The sequence below is a fragment of the Aspergillus ruber genome (genome assembly GCF_000600275.1).
Source record: "Aspergillus ruber CBS 135680 unplaced genomic scaffold scaffold00038, whole genome shotgun sequence".
In the NCBI taxonomy this organism is placed as follows: domain Eukaryota; kingdom Fungi; phylum Ascomycota; class Eurotiomycetes; order Eurotiales; family Aspergillaceae; genus Aspergillus; species Aspergillus ruber.
In genome coordinates this window covers 67,018-89,631 of record NW_024467334.1, presented here as the reverse complement: position 1 = coordinate 89,631, position 22,614 = coordinate 67,018, and the positions used below count along the sequence as shown (strand labels likewise).

The 22,614-nt window shown below is 49.1% G+C and overlaps 8 protein-coding genes across 8 annotated transcripts; 4 read left to right on the top strand and 4 right to left on the bottom strand.

Annotated features, from left to right (window-relative positions):
• Positions 1–176: 176 nt before the first annotated feature.
• Positions 177–967, bottom strand: EURHEDRAFT_381334 (uncharacterized protein; the record flags this gene model as incomplete). Its single annotated transcript, XM_040779403.1, has 3 exons — positions 177–532; positions 597–672; positions 809–967. 3 exons carry the CDS (start codon positions 965–967, stop codon positions 177–179), a joined length of 591 nt encoding a protein of 196 aa, XP_040634814.1.
• A 2,574-nt stretch (positions 968–3,541) lies between these two features.
• Positions 3,542–5,290, bottom strand: EURHEDRAFT_465574 (MFS transporter; the record flags this gene model as incomplete). Its single annotated transcript, XM_040785028.1, has 3 exons — positions 3,542–3,838; positions 3,907–4,916; positions 4,981–5,290. 3 exons carry the CDS (start codon positions 5,288–5,290, stop codon positions 3,542–3,544), a joined length of 1,617 nt encoding a protein of 538 aa, XP_040634813.1.
• Positions 5,291–7,616: 2,326 nt separating this feature from the next.
• EURHEDRAFT_251954 (deubiquitinase OTU2) lies at positions 7,617–8,945 on the bottom strand. The gene is made up of 2 exons (XM_040778109.1): positions 8,797–8,945; positions 7,617–8,680 (listed from the first exon to the last, which is right to left on the bottom strand). The coding sequence occupies exon 2, from the start codon at positions 8,657–8,659 to the stop codon at positions 7,682–7,684; it is 978 nt and encodes a 325-aa protein (XP_040634812.1). The 5' UTR covers positions 8,660–8,680; positions 8,797–8,945; the 3' UTR covers positions 7,617–7,681.
• An 89-nt stretch (positions 8,946–9,034) lies between these two features.
• On the top strand, positions 9,035–10,013 carry EURHEDRAFT_406297 (short chain dehydrogenase/reductase family; the record flags this gene model as incomplete). Its single annotated transcript, XM_040780454.1, has 3 exons — positions 9,035–9,064; positions 9,120–9,354; positions 9,430–10,013. 3 exons carry the CDS (start codon positions 9,035–9,037, stop codon positions 10,011–10,013), a joined length of 849 nt encoding a protein of 282 aa, XP_040634811.1.
• Positions 10,014–10,481: 468 nt separating this feature from the next.
• Positions 10,482–13,151, top strand: EURHEDRAFT_252318 (alpha,alpha-trehalase). Its single transcript, XM_040778110.1, has 4 exons — positions 10,482–10,876; positions 10,931–11,003; positions 11,066–11,187; positions 11,240–13,151. Exons 1-4 carry the CDS (start codon positions 10,742–10,744, stop codon positions 12,983–12,985), a joined length of 2,076 nt encoding a protein of 691 aa, XP_040634810.1. The 5' UTR covers positions 10,482–10,741; the 3' UTR covers positions 12,986–13,151.
• Positions 13,152–14,893: 1,742 nt separating this feature from the next.
• On the top strand, positions 14,894–16,635 carry EURHEDRAFT_381329 (isocitrate lyase 1; the record flags this gene model as incomplete). Its single annotated transcript, XM_040779402.1, has 3 exons — positions 14,894–15,097; positions 15,165–15,320; positions 15,379–16,635. 3 exons carry the CDS (start codon positions 14,894–14,896, stop codon positions 16,633–16,635), a joined length of 1,617 nt encoding a protein of 538 aa, XP_040634809.1.
• A 284-nt stretch (positions 16,636–16,919) lies between these two features.
• On the top strand, positions 16,920–19,381 carry EURHEDRAFT_416731 (hexadecenal dehydrogenase). The gene is made up of 5 exons (XM_040783035.1): positions 16,920–17,341; positions 17,397–17,627; positions 17,692–18,491; positions 18,548–18,907; positions 19,293–19,381. The coding sequence occupies exons 1-5, from the start codon at positions 17,196–17,198 to the stop codon at positions 19,337–19,339; spliced, it is 1,584 nt and encodes a 527-aa protein (XP_040634808.1). The 5' UTR covers positions 16,920–17,195; the 3' UTR covers positions 19,340–19,381.
• A 749-nt stretch (positions 19,382–20,130) lies between these two features.
• On the bottom strand, positions 20,131–22,485 carry EURHEDRAFT_509189 (putative AP-3 adaptor complex subunit mu). The gene is made up of 3 exons (XM_040785911.1): positions 22,383–22,485; positions 21,883–22,293; positions 20,131–21,826 (listed from the first exon to the last, which is right to left on the bottom strand). Exons 1-3 carry the CDS (start codon positions 22,427–22,429, stop codon positions 20,404–20,406), a joined length of 1,881 nt encoding a protein of 626 aa, XP_040634807.1. The 5' UTR covers positions 22,430–22,485; the 3' UTR covers positions 20,131–20,403.
• Positions 22,486–22,614: the final 129 nt, after the last annotated feature.

Below are 22,614 nucleotides of genomic sequence, written 5' to 3'. Positions count from 1 at the left end.
GCTGGCTCTTCTGCAGCTGGCTCTTCTGCGGCTGGCTCCTCAGGTGCAGGTGGATCCGCAGGTTCAGGAGTGGACTTTTCTGCACTAGCATTTTCGGTTGCTTCAGGTTCAGTTTCTACGGCGTCATCTTTCCCTGTGAACGGTTAGCTGAATCTGAATCCAACATTAGGATATGATCATGACACACCATCATCTTCCCCTTCATTCTCTTCTGTGGGAGCTTCTTCTGCTGCCGGTCTATCCCCACTAGGCTCTTCAGATACTGGTTCTGCTTCTTCAGGAGCTTCTTCGGCAAGTTGTTCCTCTTGGTTTTTGTCGGGGGCACCTTCTTCTGGTACTGGTGCTTCATCACCATCAGCTGCAGGTGCTTCTTCTGCCTCGGGTGCAGCTTCACCGGGTTGGGCTTTGTCTTCGCCTTCGGGTGTAGCTTCTTCTTCGGGTTTTGCCTCTTCTTTGGGTGTAGCTTCATGCTTCACCTCTTCGTCGGCTGGTTCTGCTGGTCCCTCAAGTGGTGTCGCATCTTCGGCTACTTCTGTAAACGTGTTGAGGATTAGTTACAAGTGAAAAACATTCAAAAGGACAAAGATCTCACTAACCCGAATCTGGCGCGGCAGCATCATCTCCTGCCGGGGCACTTTCCGCCTCGTTAGGTTCATCGCCATCGGCCTGGTCCTTGTTTGGAGTCAGACGGGTCGTACGAGAAACAGTAGAATTGACAGGATATAATGCGGGTTTTAAAGTACGACGATCGAAGGTTTGATAATGACTCGCGACTTTTTGATATTCAAACTTGGGAAGTTGTGCATACTGGACCGAAGACCCCATCTTCCACAACTGCCTTCTCGTCGGAGGCGGACTCTGCAGGTATGGGTTCAGAGACAGGTAGGTTGGCGTCGTTGATTACCGGGGGTGGTTGTTTATTATTGATACTCTTCTTCCTATTGCTTTTCTTTCCACCTTTGGCCATGTCCTCGATTTGATTAATGACGTAGCATTAAACCACGAGGCACCTTTACCCCAAGTGATTGGAAGTGAAGGAACTAATGAGAGACTATAGACCAAAAAAGAAAAAGAAAAATGAAGGAATGTCTGCCCAGCGCTAGGCAGGGAATTGGGATGGAACCCGATATTATAAAATTATAAGGAAATGGGTGGCAAAAAAGGTGAGACGAGGAATAAGAGTGCAATTAAAGAAAGCCGAAAAGAAGGTCACAGACGATTCATGTATAAGAAAACGGAAAGGAAAGAAGCAATGGGCATCCATCTCTCCGCCAACTAAGTGGAGCTTTCCGCTTAAAAGGCCAAACGCGAGGCGACGTATCGTCGTTTGTCAGTTACCCAGTCGAATGGGACCCATGACGGGGCCGAAGCTGCAGTGAGCTCTGGGAGGAGAACTGCAATCCCAGGCCATCATAAACGAACTGCCCAACGGGATTTGCAATCATTGGGCCACGTCTCACTGGATTAGACAATTGAGGGAGTTTTAACCCTGATACATACCTCCCGGGGGGGTGTTTCAATAGGGTCGCGACGAGAACAAAACAACCAGTCCGTCTGCAAGACGATATGCAGTGCGCTGATAGTCCGAGCAAGCAGTGGCCACCGGCGGACAGCATGGAAACTCAAAGCAGGATAGCGTATGCCGGAGAGTGGGGGAGTGCCACTGATCCGTAATTTCTGCTGTTTTTGCATGCACGGAGTACTTTCCGAGTACAGAGAATGCTGTGCGTTGCTGGATAAGGTAGCACAGAACGTAAGCTGATTGATTACAAGCGAGAAACAAACGAGGCATGTCTCGCAGATCCAGCAATGGGAAAATACAGATCAAAGCAATCGGAATCGAGTAAATCGGGAGGCTGGTATGTAGCTATCAAAGAGCGGAGACCCGGAAATGTCAGACATGGGGAATTAGGAATTTCTGCCCAATGCCGGCGTAGTGGGCAGCAGCGGTAAAAGTAGCCATGGAGAAAACAGTGCGACAATAATCCGTCGTCAAAATTCCCACCCAATTGTAGGGAATAGCGGGCAATAATAACCACGAGGCGTGTATCCTGACTCGCCAGTACCGTACTTAATTGTAATGCAGCTCCACTTGCGATGGAACTGTCTGGATGGACAATTCAGCAACTATGTAATCCCGGTCAGTTAGCAGCAATGGGTCAATTGATGAGCAGATCACTGGGACTGAGAGAGCGTGTCTGTCTTTCTTTGGTTTCATCGTCTCATCTCATCTTGATCCATCTTAAGACGGTAACCTGGTCGTGTGTACTCCCAATGACTTGTCCCTCTAAGCAAGATCCGTCTGCAGCTTAAATGTCAGTGGCGCAATCATAGTACTGGTAAATTTTCAATTCTGTGCATCTGTCATTGTGTATAGATGGTAGCCATAATGACGAGGGGTCATACAGAACGAAGGGTGTCTACTCTGTACGTTGAGGGAAGCGACGATGAAGCGAAAACGACAGAATGAGGCGGTGAGTGGGGTTCCACGTGATCTACATCGACCTTTTTGGGAACGATTCCCATCGCCACAGTTACAAGCATAGAGTACAGGGCCCAAGACACCATCCCGATCTACGAAGTCGAAGATACATCAATGATGCTCTGCAGTAGTACTTTGGTGGTGCCGTTTCTGGTACAATGCATGTGCCGGTATCCCGCATGCCAACTCCTATTCGTGGCCTCAATATCATTTTTGACTTCCGTTTAGACGACGCACACCATGCAGTGCTATGTACAGCTCCACAAGAGTTCAACCCAAAATAATCAACAGAGCTGCTATAGGGCGATCTTGGTTCATTCTATGAATCTCTATCTTGCCACCATACACGACACGTCGTCTGTCAACCAACTTCATGGTATCCCAAGAAGGCAATGGAAGAGAAAGGAGGGCTGTCAAGATCGTACCAAGCTATAATTCCGGCGAATGGTGTCTGATGGTCAAGATCTGTAGAGGCCCAACCCATTATGCCAATTCTCACCAACATCGTCATCTTCATTTCATGCTGATGTCCGAATAGCTATCAGTTTATGACTATAAATATCCATGTCCATGTCTTCGTATGCCTAACTACCGGGGCAAACTAGTCTCATTCATTTCGTATTATTAAAACTAAAAATAACCAGCCCATCGTGTTGGGTATCCTCAAGCCACATGCCAAAACTGCAGACAACCGAAAACCAAACGCTCAATGACATGACCTCGATGGTTCAAATCGCCACCAGCACCTGCTTTTTTCAATTGATCATAAAGCATGCAACGAACCCTGAACAGCGCCCAAGATGATATGCAGACAAAACAAGGAAAACGCCGCCCAAAACACTAACAGAAATGACAGTAACTGGCATGGCCGCTATGCGCAACATAGTATTCATTAGCTCGTGTTTGTTCCTTTTATTTTTCTTTTTGGATTAATTTGCATCGCCCTTTCGATCATCTGATACTCATTCCAGTCTAAACCAACCACTAAAATCCATCCAAGAGAGGTCGAATCGGCACCACAATAAGGCTCCCACGACGACTGTAGAAGGACAGGAAAGCTCATTGCGTGAGAGCGTCCATAGACTCTCTCCAGCGGGGACCAAAGACTCTCATGGTGAAGAGGGTTGAACTGCTGGCAAACGCAACCAGACCCAGGATCGTAAAGAGCCAGCCATTGCCAATGGCATCTATGATCGGTGCAGTGACCAAGGATCCGACGCATGAAAAGATATTCCGCATGAAATTGTTTAGCGCAACGCCCGCAGACGCATTCTGTGGCATAAACTCCGTCAACATCGTGGTTGCCATGCCGAAGATAATCATGGACCCGACACCGAAGAAGAAATTGGCAATCATCTATTCCACGCACGCACCAAGTTAGCAAGCAAGACTCTCTTGGCGATTGACCAATGCTTTCAACCTACCGGAGCAAGCCAGAAGACACCCTTGCCAGCGGTCCATCCATACCAAATCAAGCCGGCAGGATAGATAAGAGCACCGAGCCAGGCGTTTTCGCGCATACGATCTTCGGGCCGATAAATCAACCTGCCGTTCTCGTCATATCGATTGGCCTTTCTGGCCTCGCGTTGCATGATGCTGTCCATCCAGCGTCCTGAAAATGTGCTCGCAACGACATAGCCAAGCGAGTTGGGAATGTAGAGAAGACCAACAATAATTGTAGGAAATTCGTAAGGGGCATATCCAAACGTGTGCTCGATGCTGACGTTCAAAACATAGAGAGACCCAAATGTGATGCTTGCATAGTACACTGTCAAGAGAACGGGGGGATATCGCAAGTAAAGAACAATCTTCAGCGGATCCAAGAACACCATTTTCAGCATCTTCAGCCACTTTGTCGTGAACTGAACAACCTGTCTGGAAGAAGCTCGGCTCAATCGGCGTTCCACTGGCGCTGTCTGTTCAATGCTCTCAACTATAGCCGGGACTTTTCGCTTTGCTAACGTCTCGGGTAGTGCAAGGAAAATAAATGCAGCGACTAAGCCACCGTAAGCGGCAAGAAACCATAGCGTACTTCTCCAGTTCCACCGTTGTGCCAAGGCACCACCGACAATGGGAGCAATCAAGGGGCCACACAACGGACCAAGATAGAAAGTAGTCATTGCTCGACCTCTTTCATGCGTGTCCCAAAGATCGGCGATCGTTCCTGCACCAACTGCTTGAACCGATGCTGAGGCGCCACCGCTGAGCATTCGCATCACAATAAGCATCACAATGTTATGGGAAATAGCGCAAAGGACGTTGAAAACCACGAAGAGACAAAAGGAAACGATGTATATCGTCCGTCGTCCAAGTCTCTCGCTAAACGAAGACCACCATAGCGGAAATATGGACATACTAAGCATGTACAAAGAGATGGACAAATTGGTAATGGTAGTTGTGGTATGCATTTCCTTCGTCACCCGGGCCAGAGAGGCTAACCAATTGAGTTAGAGTCAAAACAGCGACAGCAAACTCGGCCAAATGAATGCTCTACTTACGAAAGAATATGGAGCTTCCCATGGGAGCCGTGGCACCTGCCACCGCAACGATGAACGTGATGAACCATTTGGTCTTCCGAGGGTAAAGTTTGGGGTTCTCGACCTCTGCCAGCAGAGTAAATTGTCCAAAGAGCCCTCGACGTTGCAATCTCGGCACCACGGTAGGACCTGGATCAATCGACTCCTCGTCGTGCTCTTTACCCTCGACCGCCGGCGGACCATGACCTACGGATTTCTCTTCGTCCCCATCTCGTGCCGGTAGCTGTTCAATGTCGATCGGTACCGCGGTGGATGATCTCGATTCGTCCATACCAGAAGCCATTTTCTATACTCGCAGCTCCGGTACACCAGCTTTGGTGATCGATCGGCTCATAAAAAGAAAAAACTGATAACGGCAACAGAACGCTAAATGGATTGATATAGAGTGAAGAAAGAATAGGATGAACCGGCAGCCAGTAAGGCAATCGGAGTCTTTCTGCAGACGAAAATGGCGATATACGAAGAAGTATGAAGATGTGCCGATATACTCTAATGAAAATGGACGCCAATCAAAGGAGGAAAGATGATAAAAGCAAATGGGAGATTTCATTCGAGAGGAGAAGAGAGAGAAAGAGAAAAAAATCCGAACAGAGTCTATGAAGAAGGTCCTTATCTCTTGCTTCTACCCGAAAAGGGAAGGCGTCTGTCACATTCTCTCCACTGTTGAAACTTGAGTTTTTTAGGCAAGTGCCCCTCAGCCCCGACTGTCTCCAATATCAAAAAACATATATGTTCAGAACTACAGAAATAATCGTACCTGGGAGCCCTGACAGCGGAATAACGCCATTTCTGTATTGATTAGCATTGCTGACCCCTCCTCTCTCCACAACCACTACCCCGTACTCGGTACAAAAGGATGGTTCGGAAGTGCGTTTCAGACCGCGGAAACCTTAGCAAGACTCTTCGCGTGGATCTCGAAATTGCTTGATGCCAGGCCCAGCGCCAATCATCGGTCAGGAACCATGTGCCGCTCCATCCGTGGATTTTTTTTTTCCTAAACGTCGGCAAGTCAAGGAGCTTCTCGATAGCCGATGTCGATGTTACTCATACATGGTCGAATGAACCAGTGCGGAATATTGCAAAACCAAACGAATATCCCATGTTTCCTTCGGCATTTAAGCCTTTATGGAGAATTTTCGCCATTGGGGCTAGTGGGGCCTCGGGTCGGAGACTAAGCTTTAGCATGGAGTCTGATGGGGGCTTCCAAGTGTAGCAATTTTTTTCGGAATACCGAGATCATCAAAAGTTTTTGCAGTCGCGATATGTATACCTTGCAGGGCGTGTCATAGTCATCACCCGAGCGCCAGGTCTCTTGCTGTAACATTAGATCAGCATCGAAAAAACCAGCACCCTGCTCCAGGCTGAAGTATCTTGGGCAGAAGGGACTGTTGTGTGCGAACGCAAACACAAGTCAATCAAAGCATCCTCGAAATGTATTTTAATATGCTCATTCCCATTGTCGGGGACCTTCTTGAACCCAGATGTGAGCAAATTCGCGTGTTGTTGATATCTTCTAAGGCCCTGACATTTTCGGTCTTAATGGAACGCCCATTCTGTCGGGTCAGAGAGGGTCACCCACACGCAGGAGCTGGAACTCCTCCAAAGCGAGGGTCTTTATAACTCGTTCTTTCAATGGTTCACCTCCACGACCATCCAGGACTGTACGGTGGGCAATAACCAGGGTTGTGGGTTTTCATTCGACCGTGGTCGTTGAAATTGGATATACCGTTTGGGCATCGAGCTTCACAGCTTGTCAAATCGCATTTCAAGCCATCCTCAAAAATCCATCACGAAGTTTACCGACCTTGACAGCGCGGCTTTGATGAAAGAAAACCCCCCTGGGTGATCGGATTTCTTTATAGCATCGCAGATTGCCAAACGATTTAAACCCAAATGACCTTAGTACTTGGATATGTACGGAAATATATATCGAGACGAACTGCCATTGGAAGGGTAGCGTTTGTCTGATGGCTGTTAAGGTCCAGCAGCAGTCTGCTTGGTTTTCAAGAGTTCGTGGGCAGAGAGGTAGACAGGAGCAAATACCGGACTTCTCAGTGAAGCGTAGAAATAAATTCCCCTAACATAGAAAGTGATTTAAAAACCCATAAGATGAGTGGATAGAAAAAACGTTGATTCTCAATAGTAGTGATTGAGTGGATAGGAGAGCTTGAGGTCTTCAGATTCCATTCCAGCTATTTTGTAGTCATGCAGTTCTATATCCAACTGATGTCAATGCAAATATCTATTCTGCATAGCAGATCAAGATACAGAGAATATCTCCTGGCGTCAGCGGCTACCACCAGGGTGTCATTTCTTGCTATATATACCAGAAAGATAGCCCGCCCATGTTTCACGGTGATGTTGAGATGGGTATGGCATGATGATTGTAGAAATAGAGGTCACAATTCTCAAGACCGTCACATGACGGCGGCGATTTCCCTGCGCACAAAGCGCAGAAAGACGGAAGACAACCCCGTCAACTTTGGCAGGAAATGTGTTCAAGCAACGTATTATAGTGCAGGCCCGCTGTAGCTATCACGTCGGTTTCTAATCTCGCATATGCTCAACATATGATTTTTAGGAGATATATCCCGTTGTGCCGCTCAAGTGAAGCCAGATCGGGGCAATTCGAGGAGTTGAATAGCCACACTTAGCGTCGTGATTAAGCTTGTTTGGTGAGTGCATTGTAATGCTCTCCAAGACCATAAGTGTGTCGATAATAAGCTAACCAAATGACACGCTTGTTTCTCTCCTCCTCATCAAAGCTCTCCATGTCCCCGGACTCGATCTTCTCAATACGGCCATCTCCTTGGATGACATTGATCTCGACACCATAGGCTTTGGCAATAGCTAGCAATTCCAACTGTCCTCCCCATTCGGCCGTAAGCTTGATCTTCCGAGTATACTGGTCCAAAGGCTCCTCCATGAACGGCTCGAAATCATTTTTGTGCTCAGCGATATAATCAGCGGTAACTGCTCGAATGGCGCGATAACCGTCATGTTTTGGCGAAGAGACTGTCTCCACCCGCGATTCCGTGGTAGACGGAAGGGCAATCCTTTTTGGATCAGGTTTCATCCCAAGTCCTGACTCGTCTAGTTGGCTGGCGATGGCGGAGTAGAGACAATGCCCGTCGGGATTCACTTCAATCTCCTTGAGATTAAATCGCTTAAATACACCATTCATGATTTCTTTTTCGTTTCCACGGTGATCGGTCAATCTAGCAGCCTCCTCATGCGCAATTTCTGTCTGGGCCGCTTGTTCAGCTGCGCGTCGAGCAAGGCGGGCTTTTTGCCGGTTTGGCTTCTTTGTATGCATGGCAGATTGTTGTGAAGGGATCGAAGAGGAAGTGGTATCGGAGGCGCCCGTGTTTTTGGGGATGTCGTTCGAGCTATTCTTCCGTCGGTCTTCGTCAACAGGGTCTTCAATGCTGAGATCCTGAATCCCATCAACTCCAGCAGCATTCTCGCCGTTCAATTGTGCGACTTCTGCCTGCTGTTTCTCAATGAGCTCCTGTTGACTCCGGTCGCATTCATCGTTGATTCCTTTCCGGGTTTTCTTGGTGGCGGCCTTTTTCTTCTGCGTGATGCGTGCTTGAAGGTCTTTTTGTTCTTTGCGGTGCTTGCTCAGTAACTCCTCCATCTTGTAGATGATATGTATAAGCTAATAACAAGAAGGAGGTTTAGCGATAAAGAGAGACGTCGAAACGAGCGAATTGTTGTTATGGACGTCAGGCGGTTGAATTGCCAGGAGAGTTGCCCCGCAAAACCTTGACATACCAGGCCTAGTTAAATCCCAAAATAGAATAGCGTCCCTTCCCGGATTATCTCTTGCTCCTGTCCCCCTGAGCCTCGGTATCTGCGGAGCTTTCGGTCGGCTACTCCAAAAGCAACTGGACCATGAGGAGAAAGGCCTTTTTACGAAATGGATCATTTCCATCCTCCTTGATTGTTCTGACTTGCTCTTGAAACATAAGTTTCTTCTCTTTGTTTTATTCAACACCATACTGCTGTAACAATGGATACACAGAATCTCTTTGACGTCAAGGTTCGTGTTATTCGGACGCCATGCTTCCTTTTCATTGTTAGCTGACGATTACCAGGGCAAGGTGGTGCTGGTTACCGGTGGTGCGAAGGGTATTGGTCGTATGATCTCTGAAGGATTTGTAGCCAACGGCGCTACTGTCTACATCTCATCTCGTGATGCGAAGTCTTGCGACGAAGCGGTAAAGGAGCTCAATGCGCTTGGAAAGGGCAAAGCACACGCCATCCCGGCAGATTTCTACAAGGAGGAGGAATGTCAGAGATTGGCTGACGAGCTCAAGAAGCGAGAGAACAGTAAGTTCCATGGTTATTGGTAATATGATTGGCATTTACGAGGTCAAACTCGACTGACTTGATCCGTCTCCCTAGAGCTCCACGTCCTTGTCAACAACTCCGGCTCGAACTGGGGTGCCCCATACGATGAATACCCATCTTCTGCCTGGTCTAGGGTCCTTACGTTGAACCTTCAACGTGTTTTCGACATTACAAAACTCGTTACGCCGTTGTTGGAGAAGGCCGCCACTACTGGCGACCCCGCCCGAATCATTAACATCGGAAGCGTTGATGGATTAAGAGTTCCGGCACTTGAGACCTTCGCATACAGTGCTAGCAAAGCTGGCCTGCACCACCTGAGTCGGGTGCTGGCCAACCATCTTGGCAAAAGAAACATAACGTTTGTGTTCCCCGTGTTACCGGCTGCATTCAGATTGCTGACCCTAGTTTTATCCAATAGGTCCAACTCGTTGGCCTGCGGTCCATTCCAAAGCAAGATGATGGCTGCTACGCTGGAGGCTTACAGAGAGACCATCGAAGCGGGTATCCCATTGGGCCGGATCGGCACACCTCAAGATGTTGCTGGATCGTGCCTGTTCCTGAGCAGCCGTGCCGGTGCATTTGTGAACGGCGCAACCATCGCATTGGATGGTGGAACTCTTGTTGGTTCTAAGCTGTAAGCACCCGGTGTTCGTATAGGAATGTCATCTATTTTTAGGCCATGCAATCTAGCCCAAAACACGGAGTATCCTTTTAAGGCTGGCTGCTTTTGTAAAACCGACTTGCAATTGTTCGAAATGATATGTAAGAGATTCGATAACAATAATATATCATCATCTGATGTAAGAACGCTATATAGCAATACCTACATCAGCTATCACGAATAAAGATAATCCGATGAATCTTGATGGCGGCGGCGGTGGAGCGGCGACATCATAGGTGGGTTGCCGTCATAGCATCACCGCCGCCGCGAGTCCAGCATTTCCATTCATTCCAATTCATTCATTCCTCACGCTCTTGCACACCGAATGCACCGAATCTGTGAGACTGTGTTTTTTTTTTTTCTGATCAGCTGATACTGATTAACATTCTACTCTGTTCTATTTCCATCCTCCGCTCCTATACACAAGGGATATTGGCAACGGGTTTTGCGGGCGTTATCTCTCCGGGAAGCCAGCTCTGTGTCTGCGTTGTTCCTGCACCCTCGTTCCTATTTATTCCTCTCTTCGTGCCATATATTATATTGAAGGCGTCCTTGATATCAATTGTTTGGAAAACATTTCGCTTCCAAAAGGCATCCTGACTGGTCCTACACAACAAAGCAACCCTCTTCCCAGTGCTAGCTTTTTAGCTTGTCACTGTATCACCAGAATTTCTCGGTTTTCTTTTCCTCTCGACAATTCAAAAAATGAGCTCTTCTCAAGCGCATCCCCATCATCACCGACGGATCAGCTCTGTCGACCCATTGTCAGATGCAGATGTGTACTATGGAGATGATAATGTCCTCAACAGGTTTAAAGACCGCAGGCGTGCGTTTTCAACGGTAAGGCAGCTTTGGGAGGAGACATGAAAGGTTCAGCTGGCTAATGTACAATAGAGCTTGAAAGCGTTCAACCGTGAGGATATTGACAACTACCTGGGTCATTTTCCAGCAAGAAGAGGCAGTCATGGTGTGTATATGTCATACAGCTTATTCATCCTGGTGCGATATACTAATTGTGTTCTCACATAGATGCGACGTCTGCTCAGCCTCGGAAATTTCTCATTGATGTCGATGCGACATTGCATGATCTATTGGAGAGAGAAGACACGGATAAGAACATGCAAATAACAATTGAGGATGTTGGACCGAAAGTAATACAGCATTGAAAAAACTTTTTTGAAGACAGTCATTAACATTAAGCAGGTGCTTGCGGTTGGAACTGCATCATCCGGCGGTTATAATCGATTCGACCTACGAGGAACATACATGCTCTCCAACCTGCTACAGGAGCTAACCATTGCCAAAGACTATGACCGAAAACATATTATCTTGGATGAGGAACGTCTGAGTGAGAACCCGGTCGCACGGCTTTCTCGCCTCATCAAGAACTCATTTTGGAAAGCCCTCACTCGACGGATTGACGGCCACAACATCGGAGAGGCTGGTCGTGATCCCAAGGATTGGACTGGCGATCCGCGCCCTAGAATCTACGTTCCGCCAGGTGCCCCGGCGCAGTTGGAGTATTACAGGGGCATTGCCAAAGATCACCCCGAGCTGCGACTCGACGTGCAGCTGCTTGACTCGAATATCACGTCTGAGTATGTTAAGGATCTCAATAATAAGCCCGGGCTGTTGGCGCTAGCCATGCACCCGAAGTACAACGAATCGACTATGAAAGAAGATCTCATAGGTGTGCCGTTTGTCGTCCCGGGAGGTAGGTTCAACGAACTGTATGGCTGGGACAGCTATATGATTTCTTTGGGCTTGATCGTCAGCGACAGAGTCGATCTTGCCAAAGCGATGGTGATCAACTTTTGTTTCTGTATCAAGCATTACGGCAAAATTCTCAATGCCAATCGCACTTATTACCTTTCTCGGTCTCAACCACCGTTCTTGACCGATATGGCGCTCCGCGTATATGACCGGATCAAGACCGAGCCTGATGCTAAGGAGTTTCTCCGCAACGCAACTCTCGCTGCCATCAAGGAGTACTACAGTGTATGGGTCTCAGCACCACGATTCGATCCAGAGACCGGTCTGTCCAGGTATCGTCCGGAAGGGAAAGGGGTGCCACCAGAGACCGAACCGAGTCACTTCACTCACATTCTTACCCCTTATGCGGAGAAGCACGGCATGGAGTTCAGGGACTTTGTCGAGGCCTACAACCATAGCAAAATCGAAGAACCAGAACTGGACGAGTATTTCTTGCATGACAGAGCAGTCCGCGAGTCAGGTCACGATACCTCTTACCGTCTGGAGAAGGTGTGCGCCAATCTTGCTACGGTGGATTTGAACTCACTCCTGTACAAATATGAGGTCGATATTGCCATGATAATCCGGACACATTTCAATGACCGACTGGATATCCCGGAGGAATTCCGTACTGAATCTTCCCGAGATACCACACATGAATCGTCAGCCGTGTGGGATCGCCGTGCCAGAAGACGAAAGATGAGAATGGACTCTCATCTGTGGGACCAGGAGAACGGTATGTTCTTCGACTATGATACCGCCAAGAAGCAGCGCACCTCTTACGAGACTGCTACCACCTTCTGGGCGATGTGGGCAGGGCTTGCTACACCACGGCAAGCGGCAGATATGGTCGAGAAGGCACTTCCTCGGTTTGAAGCCTACGGTGGTCTGGTTTCCGGCACGGAAGACTCGCGCGGCCCCGTCGGGCTGGAGAGACCCAATCGACAATGGGACTTTCCCTATGGCTGGGCGCCGCAGCAGATGCTTGCTTGGGCAGGGTTACTACGCTATGGATATGAGGAAGAAGCCAAACGACTGGCGTACAAGTGGTTGTTTATGATCACCAAGGCTTTTGTCGACTTTAATGGTGTCGTTGTCGAGAAATATGATGTTACGCGGCCGATTGATCCCCATCGAGTAGATGCAGAATATGGAAACCAAGGTGTCGATTTTAAGGGTGCACCTCGCGAAGGGTGAGTATTTTTCCATAAACACCACACATTGCACTGGGAAATCTGTCTAACATATTGTTCTTTCGCAGGTTCGGCTGGGTCAATGCTAGCTATGTATACGGTCTGGAAATTCTCAACGCTCATATGCGGAGGTCTCTTGGAGCCATCACTCCTTATGAGACTTACCGCCATGCCATGGAGCAAAGTGACGACGCTTTAAGCTAAATCAAAATTCTATTCTAACTTGGCGTGTCTGGGCTACTGGTGTACTTGTGTATAAGACCATCAGGAATTGAGATGGGGTATTTTTTTCCCATCTGCATGAATTGGTGAGGGTCAAATTGACCGGGAAAGTAATTATGCTGGATGTGATATTTGACAGGAATGTTCCGATTGGAAATGGAGGAAACCGTGATGATATAGGATGGACAATAACATGCCATTTTGAATCGAATGTCGTCTTGCTGAGGTGTTTCCCTTAAATTCATTGTATGTAAGTAGAATGATACGAGCTACTAAAAATCCACCGTTCTCTATATTGGGTTTGCACCGTCGAAGCCCGGAGCTTTGGAGACAGACTGGGTCTACTCCATATTCCACCAGGCACAGAATCAACAACAGACTACAGAGTCCGAGGCTTCTCCATATCCGCCTTTGACTTCCCGCAGCTACCGCAATTGCCTCCTTACTTGACTCATATCCAGCACCTTGTATCATACTACGTACGTTAATATAGCCAGTGCCTCCGACAATCGCAACTATCGAGGATCTCGTTCCTGATTTTTCCGATCTCGCGCCAAAACAACACCGAGCAAGCCAAGTATGCAGAGACCTTGGCTGCGACGAGCATACTTCGGATGGTTCGATGTGCTTGTGATTGGCTGTTGAGTTGCCGAGGTACGATGTAGACAAGGTCAACTTCCATTCGAATGTTCCGTACGGGCTGGCTACAATGTGATGAGGTTCCGGTCATTAATTGAGCAGCACGGGATCTGTCCGACGTACTCCTCATCTATGTACTTGTCTTCCGTATAGACCCTAAATCTATGGCGGGCCGATGGGTATGTTACCGGATGCGGAGGGGTGATACCGGGGAATTGACTGATCTATACGTGCTTCTATATTGGCGAATTCAACACGCGACAGAAGAAAAGTTGTTTACTCTGTTGGATATATGGTGATTTACGATATACAAATACATAAATCCATAAGCTAAAGTCAAATGAGATACACAGTGACTCAATGGCATCTTCCATACTACCGGTTTCGGTGTATTGTCACGTATTGTAACCCGGATAAGTGCATGTGGCCGACGTCACCCGTGCTTATCGGTACTTGACCTCCGCGATATTTGCTTGTGAAGACAGAAAAGAGACAACAGAGAACAAGAGCAAGAGCAAGAGCAAGAGCAAATGTATCTCAATTACAGTGTATAGCAGACAAAACACTACCTCAATAGCCATGCTCATTCAATTTCAATCCCATGGCAGAATCGCCACAAAGTGGCAACCGCAGGCAAAAAAGGCTCCCGGACATGACCCATTAGACCGAGGATCACGGTGATGTTTCGATCCTCTCTTCCGAACCACAACCCCAGCTTGTGAACTCTGTTACAACACCCAAGGTTAATCATCTTGTCTGGGTCTTTCCCTCGTCTTGGCCCGCATGTTACCCGCAGACCCGAGTGTTTACCGACAATAATCCTTCTGACGCATTCGCCATGCCGGCTCCCCAGGGTACTAATAAGTACCCTGGGTTCGTCGGGCCTTGTGATTTGAATTCTCTGACTTCTTCTTTTCCTTTTCTCTTAATCATTACTTTATTTCTTCCCCAGATTTGTCTTTCTTTGGGGGTTTTTTTTTTTTTTTGAGAAAGTTACCCATACGGTTACATTATTGTTCATTCTTGCTTTTCGTTCTACACCACCGGCACCATGGGCTTCTTTGAAGACGAGGACAAAAAGTACCAGGAGGAGGTTAACGATGTCAAGGCTTGGTGGCAAGACTCAAGATGGAGGTACACCAAGCGTCCCTTCACAGCTGAGCAGATTGTGGCCAAGCGTGGGACCATGACGATCGACTACCCTTCGAACGTCCAGGCCAAGAAGCTCTGGGGTATCCTCGAGCATAATTTCAAGGTTCGTGTCCTCGAAGGCTCAGGAGAAATGAGGGTATTAGTCGTGCTAATTTATGTGCTCTCAATAGAACAAGGTCCCAAGCTACACCTATGGCTGTCTCGAACCTACCATGGTCACCCAGATGGCCAAGTACCTCGACACCGTTTACGTATCGGGCTGGCAAAGCTCTTCCACCGCTTCGTCAACCGACGAACCCTCCCCCGACCTTGCAGACTACCCTATGGTGAGTATTTGAGAGCATTGGTTGTGTCTAGTGAATGGTAACTAATGGTTGTGATTAGAACACCGTACCGAACAAGGTCAACCACCTCTGGATGGCTCAGCTGTTCCATGACCGGAAACAGCGCGAGGAGCGCATCACCACCCCCAAGGACCAACGCCAAAAAGTTGCCAACGTTGACTATCTGCGTCCCATCATTGCTGATGCGGACACCGGCCATGGTGGTCTGACCGCTGTCATGAAGTTGACCAAGTTGTTCATTGAACGTGGTGCTGCTGGTATTCACATTGAGGACCAGGCTCCCGGTACCAAGAAGTGTGGACACATGGCCGGAAAGGTCCTGGTGCCTATCAGCGAGCATATCAATCGTCTTGTTGCCATCCGTGCTCAGGCTGATATCATGGGTTCGGATCTCCTTGCCATCGCCCGTACCGACTCCGAAGCCGCTACCCTCATCACCTCTACCATTGACTTCCGTGACCACCCCTTCATTGTCGGATCTACCAACCCCGGTCTCCAGCCTCTGAACGACCTGATGGTGGCTGCTGAGCAAGCTGGTAAGTCTGGAGAGGACCTCCAGGCCATTGAGGACCAGTGGAACGCTCAGGCTGGCCTCAAGCTCTTCGACGAGGCTGTCATTGACACTATCAAGAGTGGTGTACACGTCAACAAGGACGGTCTTATCAACGACTACCTGAAGGCTGTCAAGGGCAAGAACAACAGCGAGGCCCGTGCCATCGCCAAGGGCATTACTGGTGTCGACATCTACTGGGACTGGGACTCTGCCCGTACCCGTGAGGGTTACTACCGCTACCGTGGCGGCACCCAGTGTGCCGTCAACCGTGCGGTTGCCTTTGCACCCTTCGCCGACCTCATTTGGATGGAAAGCAAGCTCCCCGACTTCAAGCAGGCCAAGGAGTTCGCAGACGGTGTGCACGCCGTCTGGCCCGAGCAGAAGCTGGCCTACAACCTGTCGCCATCCTTCAACTGGAAGAAGGCCATGCCTCGTGACGAGCAGGAGACCTACATCCATCGCCTCGGTGAGCTCGGATACTGCTGGCAGTTCATCACCTTGGCCGGTCTGCACACGACGGCACTCATCTCGGACCAGTTCGCGCACGCGTACTCGAAGCAGGGTATGCGGGCGTACGGCGAACTGGTGCAGGAGCCCGAAATGGAGCGGGGCGTCGATGTGGTTACACACCAGAAATGGAGCGGTGCTAACTACGTGGACAACATGTTGAAGATGGTTTCGGGAGGTATCAGCAGCACGGCTGCTATGGGCAAGGGTGTGACGGAGGACCAGTTCAAGGCATAATTTAGCGATGGTTAATCTTTTTCTGGTCTAATTTGTATATTAGATGACCTTTTTCCTTTCTGGTTCATATGGGCTGTTCATGATTTGTTTCTGTCTTCCTTCGGGGAGAAAATATACCTAGTGTCTATAATGCATTGATTAGCAACATTAACAGTTTTTTGTCAGTACGTAGTAGAAATTTCAGCAAGTAAACCCCGAGGTTGGTGTTCTAAAGGATCTTCATAATATATACTAGTGGTGGGCGTATCTTATGATTAACGAACCCGCAATAACCGCGGTTCAGAGGAGGATCGACTGGTGAGGGGAAGCTAAAGTTACTTGCAACTCACCAGAAACAGAAAAGAACGCGAGGAAATTTCCATGCGACGGAAGCTTGGCTGGATTAGTATAAATACGGTGGATATCCTGACGGGGCTTCATCTTAAATCTTCCCGCAATTGGTTAGAGGGACGGACATCCGGTCTCCTATATTAGTACACGCTTCGCTTTTCTTCTTTTTCCTTTCCTCTTCTGCTTCACCACGTTTTCGCTCCTTTTCTCTACGTTTTCTAGAATTCACGATGGGTGCTATCGATATCCCCGAACTGCAGTATACGCCCCTCGACGACATCCAGGGGCGTGTTGCTGAGCTCCGCCAGACCTTCTCGGAGCACAAGACCCGCGATGTCGAGTTCCGTCTGGTCCAACTCCGCAAGCTCTACTGGGCGTGAGTTCTCTTCACTCTTCATTTCTGACTGACGCTGAATCAAATCGCTCGATAGCATCAAAGACCGCGAAGACAGAATCGCCGAAGCTTGTCGGTTGGACTTGAACAAACCTGCCTTCGAGACCATCATTGCGGAGAGCGGCTGGCTGGAGAACGACTGCGTATTCGTGTCGCGGAATCTGCAAAAATGGGCCAAGGATGAGAAGGCTGAGGATATCGAGCTTACGTACAAGTTCATGAGCCCCAAAATTCGGAAGGATCCGTTGGGTATGGTGTTGGTCATTGGGTGTGTTACTCCGGATAATAACTGTGGGGTCTGGAGCTGGACTAATGGATTGGGAAACATACAGAGCTTTCAACTACCCCTTCCAATTGACCCTGGGTCCCGTAATTGGTGCCATTGCTGGTGGAAATACCGTGGCCATCAAGCCCAGTGAGAACGCCCCCAGAAGTGCCGTCATCATTCAGGAGATCGTCGAGGAGGCTCTCGACCCCTCCTGCTACAAGATCATCCAGGGTAGCATTCCCGAGACCCAGGCCTTGCTTGCTGAGCGCTGGGACAAGATATTCTTCACCGGTGGCGCCAACGTTGGTCGTATCATCGCTAAGGCGGCCGCTCCGCACCTCACCCCCGTCGTCCTGGAGTTGGGAGGAATCAACCCCGCGATTATTACCAAGAGCGCGGACCCGAGACTCGTCGCCCGTCGTCTGCTATGGGGTAAAACCATGAACGCTGGTCAGCTTTGCACATCGCAGAACTACCTTCTCGTCGACCGCGCGATTGTCCCCCGCGTTGTGGAGGAGTTCAAGAAAGCGTACAATGAATTTTACCCGCAGGGAGCTAAGGCATCTCCCGACTACTCACGTATGATTAACGCGGGTCACTTCCAGAAGCTCAAGTCTATGATTGACAATTCCGAGGGCAAGATCTTGGTTGGTGGCACTATGGACGAGAAGGAGCTCTTTATTGAGCCTACTATCGTTGAGGTCAACTCCACCGATGACTCGTTGTTGATCCAAGAGAGCTTTGGTCCTTTGATTCCTATTCTGCCTGTGGACGACCTTGATGAGGCTGTCAAAATTGCCAATGGCATTCAGGCCACTCCTTTGGGTCTCTACCCGTTTGGTTCCAAACAGGATACAGACAAAAGTGAGTATTCTTTGAAAAAATGCTGCATGCGTAAACTCGACTAATTGATGCCTCAGTCCTCTCGATGACCCGCTCCGGTGGTGCCGCCGTCAACGACGCCGCATTGCACATTCCCACCCTTCCCTTCGGTGGTGTCGGTGAAAGTGGTTACGGTGCCTACCGTGGCAGAGCCAGTTTCGACACCTTCGTTCACCGTCGCCCCATAACCACCAGTCCCAGCTGGCTTGAATCGATTCTCGCCATCCGCTACCCCCCGTACTCCGGCAAGGTTGGTCCCTTCCGGGCTGCCAGTACACTGGTTCCCGACTTCGACCGTGACGGAAAGAAGCTTAGCATGGGTTGGTTGCGGATGATTTTCACTCTTGGTGGTGGAAGTCCTACGGCTGGTGCCGGGAGAGCCGCTGCAGTTGCTGCAGGTGAGTAAACTTTCTTTCTTTTTCTTTTATTTTCTTTGGGCTCTATATTTTGGAATGTCCTTCTGGATTATTGCATCATTGCCTTACCCTGTCCTACCCTGCACTTCCATTGTTGCAAATTGCAGACTTCTCACTCGGCCATTTTGATTCATCAGACGACCGACAATGATTACCATCGGAGCCCCTGTCTTCTCAGCTCGACTAATTTCCTTGTGTTGTGCCTGCGCCGTCGTCTTTCATTTTGGATACCCTTATATACCCACCCATACCCTAGATCTATCGATATAATCCCCTATTTCCTAATCACTGTCGCTCTTTCGATATACATATGCACATATTTCCTGTCTATTTATCATGTACTTACAATCTTACTTGCACATAACAGTGGCCTATGTTGTCATGCGGGTTCTCGAACGCCGAGCGAAGCTCTAAGCCGGCCGGATTTTGATATACATGCGAACTATAATTGGATCGTTCTTCTTTTCCTTTTGTCTATTTATTGACGTCGGAAATTGTCTAATGAGTTTTAGGGAGGTTACTCATGAGATGGAAAAGAATGAGATGAAACGAGATAAGGTTGGCGGTAGTCTATGTACGATAGTACGAGCAATCAGCTTCGCTCCGCAAATGAATTGTTTCTCTTGCTTCCTTGGTTACTGGCAAGCGTACAGTAGACAAATGATTCAAGCAGAGACACCTGGAACTGAGTCAGTATACATGGACTATCACTGATCAGCACTAATAGTGTAGCGGATAATGCCTTTCCAGTCATGGTGATCCGATCGATCAATGGCAATCATCCGCCCTTCACACCCATGTGGGGGAAACAGATGATTGCTATTTTTTCTGCGGTATTCCAACATTCTCGTTAGGTCTCACTACATATTCAATTCACCTCAACACAGTGAAGCCCACACCCCTTCTATCCCTATGCGCCATCGCACTGCCGCGGTTGATTCTCTGCTGAAACATGAATTCATCTGTGAAAATACATCCAGTCTCGAGATAGATTCTATTCTGGGGGCATCAAAGAGAATGAAATTAACTGGAAGGTGTGTAGTCGGTTGCTGAGGGCTTCATGTCCATTATGAGCTTACCTATAGATTAGGAATATGATCGTCGGTTTACTTCTGAGTGCAAAAGGAGCGCTGATAAGTGGATCGAGGCGTACGCTCCGCCGAAGAAGAAACTTGCGGAGCTCCTGGGGGCTTATGAGGATAAGGCTTATTGTTCGCCAGATGTGCAGGTTTGAATGAGGTGCGCGAGAGGTCAGTAAAAATATAAACTCTCTGCGCCTACCTAATAGACTAGATGGAAATTGACAGTGATACTTGAATAGAGCAAGTATAGATTTGCGATTAAGTAGACTTTCATGAAATGCTCTTCATTATTCATTGATGTGATGGATAAATGCATCACCATCCAAGATATCCAAGCCAAACCAAGCAATATCACCATTAGATCCAGCACACGCTCCTCAGCAAGTAAACGAGGCATCAACACCTTACTTCCACCCCCCTCCGACTAACACACAAATACTTCACCCCCTTATATGGCCTTACGCCCTCACCTAGCCCGCGACTCCGTCTAGGATCGATGTTCAAACTGTCAACTTTAATCCCCGAGGGAAGCCATCCCTGGACGACGAAGGAGACAGATGCGGAGTTTGGCATGAAGGAGGCGTTGAGTTGGGTTTTTGTTTTGCGTGGTGCGGGGCGGAAAATCGATTGTGAGGATGGTTGTGATGATGGCAGTGGGGATGTAGGTTTAGGGGAGGAGGGGGGTAATGGGGAAGAGGCCAGGGGGGAGGACTGTTGTGGTGTTGGGGATTGTGGGATGGAGAGGTGCAGATCTGAGAGCTCTGCTTGTGTTTCTGACTGTTGTTGTTGGTCGTCTGTGGTGGTATGTTTGGATTTAGAGGAGACCTTCTTGGTCTTTTTCTTCTTTTTTGTTTTGCGTTTCCTGCGGACGGATGGGTCCGTACCATCTTGGTAGGATGTCGAGGGGTCGTAGTAGCCCTGTAAGAGGTTTGTGTCTGCTTCGGCTGCTTCATCCTCCGCATCTTCGTCGCCTGTTTGGTAGCCGCTGACGGTGCATCGGAGTGTTGCTGTTCCGGAGACGGTTCCCGCGTCTTTGGTCGGTACACGCCATTCGAGGACGTCGCTCCCGGGGTTGTATATGGCCTCGCCCCGGCTGGCTTGCATGTCCGTGATGTTCCGGACGGATTGGGGTATTGGTACTGTGACAACGACTTCGTCCAAGACTGGTGCAGAGGGGGTGCCGCTTCCCGCACCGCCGAGAAATGAAGGCGTCGATGTGCCTGAGCCAGCACGTCCTATTCCTGGTCGTGTAGCAGGTGCGACGCCCGGGAAGCTCGTGTTGAGGGTCAACCGGACCTCGAATTCGGAGCCTGTCGGTCCTAATGACTTCCGCATGTCCACAAAAGCGGGTAGGAAGACCTTCTCCATGTGGCTCGGCGGTTCGTCAAGGTCCGGGTCAATGGGGAGAAGGTCTACCCCATAACCTGCGAGGATAAAACGACCATCCGGAGGGACAAAGCTAAGGTCCCCTGGCCGCTCCCTCCATCTTGCTAGTCGGACACTCGGATGGAACACTGGTAGATCCATCTTCTGCCCAATAGCTTGTTGTCCTCCGGGAGTTGTCAACGATAGAAGCAGGTCGGGAACACCGGATATCTTAGCCGTGAATGCAATTGTCCCCGAGACCAGCGCGGAGAGCAGACGTCCGGAGGGTGCGATTGTAACGGAGAGCGATTCAACGATATCGACGTATATTTCATTAGACGTATGCCGGACATTAGGCCTTCTCCACAGAATCGCAGGACCCTGGGAAGCGGCTGACGACAATGGTGGTTTCAAGGAATTAGGACCTCCCAATGACGACGCAGAAGACGATGACCTGGAGCAACCACCAGTTAGTATGCAACTTCTATACCCCGCAGCTTGAATACTAACCCAACTCCACCCAACAGCTTTCCCATCCAGCCAGGCATATTGACCACCTCTTGTAGCGCATTGAGCTCCGTATTGCACACTAGCCCTGCATCGCACATCTCATGTAGCAGCTGAGCTACCACATCGTAATTCGACTGGATCTTGGTCGAGATCAACGGCGCCTCGACGAACTCCTCTAGCACATCAACAACCCGGTGTAGGAACTCCAGCGCTAGAAGCGGCTCTGTATCCACCTCCGACACCGCCAGGAAGAGTAGATTCGACTGGACCACGGAGAACACGGTTACCGGCGGCGAGGTGCTCGGGAAGTAAAGAAGCGAAGGGCGCGGGGCTGGATGGGCAAAGTATAGCGGCCGGAGTGTTGCTGCAGATGGCGGGCGCGAGCGATATACATGCTCTACCAAGGGTTGACTAGAAATGGTAATTCGCAGCAGTTAGCAGAGCCGCGGTTGTATATAGCCAGAGGAACCAGATTGCGGGAGGAGAAGGGTGTTCTATACTTATGCTCATCATAGATGTAGAGCGCATCGATCTCGCCGCCCATCATGTCAATAAATGCTCGTGTCTTGCTCGAATCGAGCCGTTTGGATGCTGCAAACTCCCAGAACGCTCAGTGATTGACTCCGTTGAAGATATTCCCAAATCGGGAGAGGTCCGATTCTGCCGTGGATGCCCGCCTTCCTCAAGTTTTCCCCAGTTCGAGATGGAGATGAGTGCTATCGCTACAAATTG